General features: G+C 50.9%; 1 protein-coding gene across 1 annotated transcript in view; it reads left to right on the top strand.

Moving 5' to 3' along the window:
* The first annotated feature begins 5,259 nt into the window (after positions 1 to 5,259).
* Tex29 (testis expressed 29) overlaps positions 5,260 to 6,000 on the top strand; it is a 131,818-nt gene continuing 131,077 nt past the window's right edge. Inside the window, exon 1 of the mRNA XM_057752357.1 lies at positions 5,260 to 5,317. Within this exon, the coding sequence (XP_057608340.1) occupies positions 5,260 to 5,317 (58 nt within the window). The remainder of the gene's footprint in view (positions 5,318 to 6,000) is intronic.

Genomic DNA, 6,000 nt, shown 5'->3' with positions numbered 1-6,000 from the left:
ATAAAACGTGTCACTTTATCTTCTTTGACATGTGTGTGCGTGCGCGCATGCACGCGCGTCCGTGTGTCTTGACTGTTCAGGTTTGAAAATCCTGACATGTTTTGTTTGAAGCAGGAAAACAATATGTCATTTTGAGTTGATGCTGGGAGCATTTGTGGATGGGAAGAGTAGGAAGAAGAGAGTTCTAGGAAAAGAAGTTGTAGTGTTAGCGCTCCCCCCATCCATCATTGGAATAATAACTGGTGTTAGCACATGGTCCACTGGGTGGATTTGAACAGAAGGCAGTGGGGCCTCTATAAGAATTGCCATAGGACAGAAGGAAATGACTGTCCCATTCTGTCAGAGCCTGCCTGACTCTTTAGACACCTCACCAGGAGGGTACCTGGTGAAGGTGCCCCTTTCTCTCCAGTCCAGGAGGTCGGAAGACACATTGAAGGCTCAGAGGGAGCTGCCAGATAGAATTAGAAAGCTGCATGGGTCATCTTTCTTTCAGAAACCTAGTTCTATCCCGTGGGAACTGAGCTCACCAGTGTGTCAGGTACATTTCTTTTGCTGGTGAAACACCAGAACCAATGAAGTTCACAGAGCAAAGTGCTTAACTGGGCAGAATGGAGCAGTGCTAATGGACCAGCCGAGAGCTCGTGTCTAACCGCAAGCAGGAGGCAGAGAGCTCCCTAGAAACTGCCCGCCTTTGGAAACTTTGGAAAGCAAACAGCCTCCTTCACCAAGACACACTGCCTCACCCTTCTAAAACAGTTTCACTAACTGGGGTCCACATACTCAAGCCTTTGAGACTGTGGACCGTTCTCATTTAGACCCACATACCTGGTCATCCCTGGAACTCGGACTGAAGGAATTCCTGCACACAGTGGATACAGATGTGGGCCAGACACCCACCCCATATGTGGGGTTGAGACAGACCTCAGTCCCAGCCCAGTCATGAGCTGGGCTGCGGAGAAGGGGAATGCAAGTCCTCAAGTGAGGGTACCCTGATGGGACATGGTGATGACCTGTCTAGAAGGGTGCTATGTTATTGCTGGACCCAGATGGACAGTACTGTCTTACTAAGGGAGCCTTGCAGAATACGTAGCTAGCCATCATTCAGATGAGAAAACCCAGAGGAAGTCAGAAGCTAAAATCTCAAGGTTTCCATTACTTCAGGCAAAAATGACTGGAGTCTTGTGTTGTAATTGGCTGAGCGCTCTGTACACTTGGAGTCTGAACTGGTCTGGTTTGAAGCGGATTAAACCTTTGGTCTTTTTTTGAGGTGGTTTTACATTCTAGAAATCCTACTTGTGGAGGAAGTATAAGCAGTGTGTCAGAACCCAAGTCACAAGTGCCTGGTCTGGTCACTCTGGGCAAAGGCTGGGGTGTGCATTGGGCCATCTTTCCCCCCTAGATAAGATCACACTGGCTTGATGGCTTATGAACACCCCTGAGGGATGCCCTGTGGCTTTATGGGGTAAAGTATGCTAGGAAATGGCTTTGGTTCTCGGAGACGTGGAGGGGAAAGGTGCTGGAGCCAGTCACTCTCCTGCTTCCCATTCTGACTCCTGCGCCCAGCATCTGCCCCTGCGGCGATATGGGGAGTCCCTGTTCCTGGGAAGTCCTTAACTGCCCAGCCAGTCCTCATTTCCTTCCCCTCTTGCCTCTGCTCTCACCCCTCCTGACCTCTCCCCATCCCTCTTAGTTACAGTAGAACGGTGGGTGAGGGCAGGCCAGCTGGTCTATCATTCCCTTGCAAGGGCATTTGCATTCCTAGCCTTGCTAGGACGCTGTTGGAAGGTTTGTATTGACCCATTGAGGTTCCTGTTCTCTCTACCTTGTGGCTAACAACAGGCCAAGCCAGGCTTCAAGATGCCTTTGCCAGAGTTCACTCCATTAACACACTCCTTAAATGGGCACAGGTCTGTCCTGTAAGTGACTTTCCAATGAAGCTGATGAAGACAGTTGTCCCCAAGACTCACTGCTGTTTTGGGAGTCCTGAGGGCAGGAGACTGTAAGGGAGGCCCCGTGATGGCCAGGCAAGCCCGTGCTGCTAAACGTCTTATCTTTGGTCTGGATGCTCCCCATCTTCCGGTAACTGTGTCAGGTCACAGGGTCTCCACCCCTGTCCCCAGGGTGGCAGTGCAGTGGTGACCGTGGCTCAGGGCAGGGATGGGAAGAGAGAGATCAGGGTGAGTGCAATCTGGTTTTCCACAGGACTCGCTAAAGTGCAGATCAGGACAGGAGCACAAGGCGCAGATGAAAAGACAAGGACCCTGTCAGATGAAGAGGGAGATCATGCCAGTGCTCAAGGTGGCAAGCGTGGCCCCAGGGTCCCCTGCCTGTCTCTGTAGGAGCGAGCTTGCACGTAAAGGTGAAATGATGTGTTTCTAGAAGACAGTCTGAAAATAGAATACTCATCAAAGACGTTGACATCCTCTGAAGATGACCGCCCCCCCTCCACAGACACATCTGCCCTTCTGCAGTATGATAGGAATTGCTCATGCCCTCTGAAGATGCCCCCCACACATGTGGGCCTGGGTATGAGCGAGTGATTGATCGTGCCATCTGAAGATGCCCCCTCCTCTGTGTCTGCCCTTCCCAGGTATGAGCAAGGGCAAGTGTGATGTTCAAGACAAATCCAGAGGACAGGAAGGAGCTAGCACTGGGCACATTTTTGTTCCCACGCTAGTCTGACCTTGACGGTAACAGTGAAGAGCATGAATAACAACAGATGTAGAAAATGCTAAAGGAAGTACTGGGTCGCTGTGTGCTAACCCAGCTGCATTCATTTCAAGGTCCAGCTCTGGCATCAAAGTACAACGGTTCGGCATGACCTTTACAGAAGGCAAAGTCTTACTCACTGGATTGGGTTTCGAGAATGCCAGTGGTGGAAACCACTGCTCAGTGGTGTGGTAGAGATGGACGGAGCAAGTGAGAACATGACCAAAATCAGTCAATGCATGTGTGTGTGTGTGCGCGCGTTCGTGTGTGGCTTCCGGGGATTTGGACTTACTGTCAACACATACCACATTAGTGACACTGGATAGGCGAGCTTCTCTATGGGAAATAAGGAGAGCCACATTCACCTACTGTCCCAGTACCCACCTGGCATTTGAAGGCGCAGGGATGCAGAGGTCACAGAAGACCCACCAAAACACCCTCTGCTGTCGATACCGTTTTTTGTTACAGAATGTGAAAATGTCTACGTTAGAAGTCATGCTGTGAGATGCAAACCCATTTCCCATAGGCCAGGGACAAAAAACTCAATTGTTATTAATAGTAACAACGACCTTAAATAGAAATAGAGTGAAAGATGAACACCTGGAAACTGAAGGCTGTGGAGGGAGTCGGCGTGGAAGCAGACACCCTTAGTGATGGCGCAGACGCGACTCTAAGGGCGGCAGCTCTCCTCTACCTGCCTTATTGATTTCATGCCAGGCCTTGAAAGCCCTGCGTTTTTGTTATTGTTTCTGTTCTACACCTCAAATGTTCTGCAGATTTTGAGGGAATTGGAATGACCAAGGATGGGTTCGAACCTTGTGAAGATGAGGAGGGCTGGTTCATCGTGGTATAGGGGAGTCACCAGTAAAGGGACAGACATGGGGGAACCACACAAACCTAGTCTGCGGAATGACTCAGAGTGCCCCATGGGCTCAGTTTCCCTGCTGTGCCCGTGGTGCTGTGGACTGACAACATGCATATACCTTCCCTCTGAACACAGCCAGCCAGGGGCATGAGCCCTGGGTTCTCTCAAACTTGGGTTTCTACTACAGAGCCCAGATAGTTCTGCAACCCCAGCTCTGCCTGTGGCAGAGTTCTGCTCTTGGTCAATTAGAGAGACTGAAAGAAGAGGATCCCTGACGGAAACCCCTACTTTCCCACCCTCCACACTCAAGACAGTCAGCCAGTTCCTGTGCACCTGGCTGCACTTCCTTCTTAAGTGACAGCTGATCACCAACCTCACCCTGGGGAGCACTAGCTCCCAGGGTAATTAATTTCCCTCATATTGTGCAGCCACCGGCTTTTAATTTTGTAAAGTTGCCATTTTTGCAAGAGCTACACATCCTCTTGGTTATTAAATGCCAACCATATTTGTTTACAAATAAAACCGAGTTAATTAAATACTGCATCCATGCTAGCAAGTAATGAGAGCATCATGGCCCCCGCAGGCAGAGCCCTGTGTTAGCTTCCAGTTCTGTGCTGCAGAGAAGGTCCTTGCAGAACTTTGCCGTCGGGGGGCGGGGGGCACATGTCCAGCCACTCGCTCCCTAGCCCTGATCCCGGCCTTACACAGTGTTGAAATTCACGCCACACCTGGAAAACACTGAAACATGGCCCTTTCCAGCAGAGAGGCCAAAGGAAGTTGTCCACTGTTGCAGATCCTTCCGACGACACATCTGACTGGTGGCAAGCAGAAGGGACACCCTGGGGGATAAGTCACAGCACCTTGATCCCTCTCCTCCACAGACAGGTGGGATCTTGGTTTTGTTCACAGTTATACCCTCATAGTGTCTGCAAAAGCAGGCGCTCCCAGGGGGAATCACACGCGAGATTCAGAAGTCTGATCCTGCAGCCAAGGTCAGGATGCTGCACAGGCAGCCCATGGGAAGAAGGAACTTGGATTCTTCTTCTGGGCAGGACCTCACACCCGGCATCCTTCTCCATCCTGTTAGTGTACATGGCTCGCTGTCTCCACACCCACGCCATAGAATGAAGGGCTGTGACACCTTGGTAACCTGAGCTTCCAGATGATGTCACAACAGGCAGGGACTGGTTTTCTTCTGTCTCCCCCGCCCCCAACTGGCTGTGTGCAGTGGACAGAGTGGAAGAGGTAGCCAGTTCCTGGTTCAACCCAAAACGTTGTTCCTACCTTGAGGGTCCTAGAGGGACAGTGTAGAGAACGCAGCTCTGGAAATGATGGACAGGTTGGTGGTCACACCTGCTTCTTTGGGGCCAGGAAGAGGCCTCAAAGCATGACACAACATGCCCAGCAGATGGCTACAGAACCACCCTGAGCTGAGGTGTCCTGTCCTGTCTTCAGGTGTGAACACTCCGAGGCCCCTGTGTGCTGAGGTGTCCTGTCCTGTCTTCAGGTGTGAACACTCCGAGGCCCCTGTGTGCTGAGGTGTCCTGTCTTTCAGGTGTGGATGCTCTGGGGCCCTCTGTTCTGGGGTATCCCATCTTCTAGGTGAGGATACTTTGAGGTCCCCCGTGCTGAGGTGTCCTGTCTTCCGGGCATAATTGATCCCTGCACTGCTGTCAGCAGCTACCATGAGATACTCCCCAGAAATCAAGAAGTCCCCATCGCATCTCCTGAAGAAGTTTGCAGGTAAACATGGGAGAGGCTGCTGGGGCTGTTTATATGGAGGATTTATCTAACTATCTTGTCTGGTCACAGGAGGCACAGAAATGTGTTTCCCAATGACCCGAGGAGCCACTGCAAATCTCTTAGGACTTCAGTTTCAGTACAGCGCAACTCACGTGGGGTCTCTCACATTGGTTTAAGGAACAACGGAATTACAGGGTTCTCTGCCAGCCATACTCGTCAGTTACTTTAAAATTCTTGTCTCAGAAGCTGTTTTTTATTTACTCAAACGTATTTTTCAACAAGGAAGCGCACCTTGCCTCCCTACTAGGTCTGTAAGCTGGCATTAGACTCTTCACCCTTGGGGATGGAAGCCGCTCAAAAAATGAGATTTTCTTGACGGCACACTGAATATACGCGGTAGAATTTCATTTGCTTTAAGTCAGGAGGAGGAGCTTCTAGAATTGCAGGCTTCCCAGAGGAACCTCAGACCGCTGGGGCCTGGTGAGACGGAACCGCTGCCTTCCCTGCCCCGTCTCCGTGTTTGAAACCTTTTTGCCTCAGTTGTGCATGTGTTTACGCATTGATGTTATGCTAAATGACGTGGAGGTAGTAGAGAAGAAACGTGTCCATCTTTCATTCGTCTCCCTTGGAAGGCAGGCTGGGAGCTTTCCTAGGGAATCCTTGCAGGGAAGCCAGCGTCTACC

The sequence above is a fragment of the Chionomys nivalis genome, chromosome 20, assembly GCF_950005125.1.
Source record: "Chionomys nivalis chromosome 20, mChiNiv1.1, whole genome shotgun sequence".
In the NCBI taxonomy this organism is placed as follows: Eukaryota; Metazoa; Chordata; class Mammalia; order Rodentia; family Cricetidae; genus Chionomys; species Chionomys nivalis.
The sequence above is the reverse complement of the archived record's forward strand: the minus strand, read 5'-3'. Positions and strand labels throughout refer to the sequence as shown.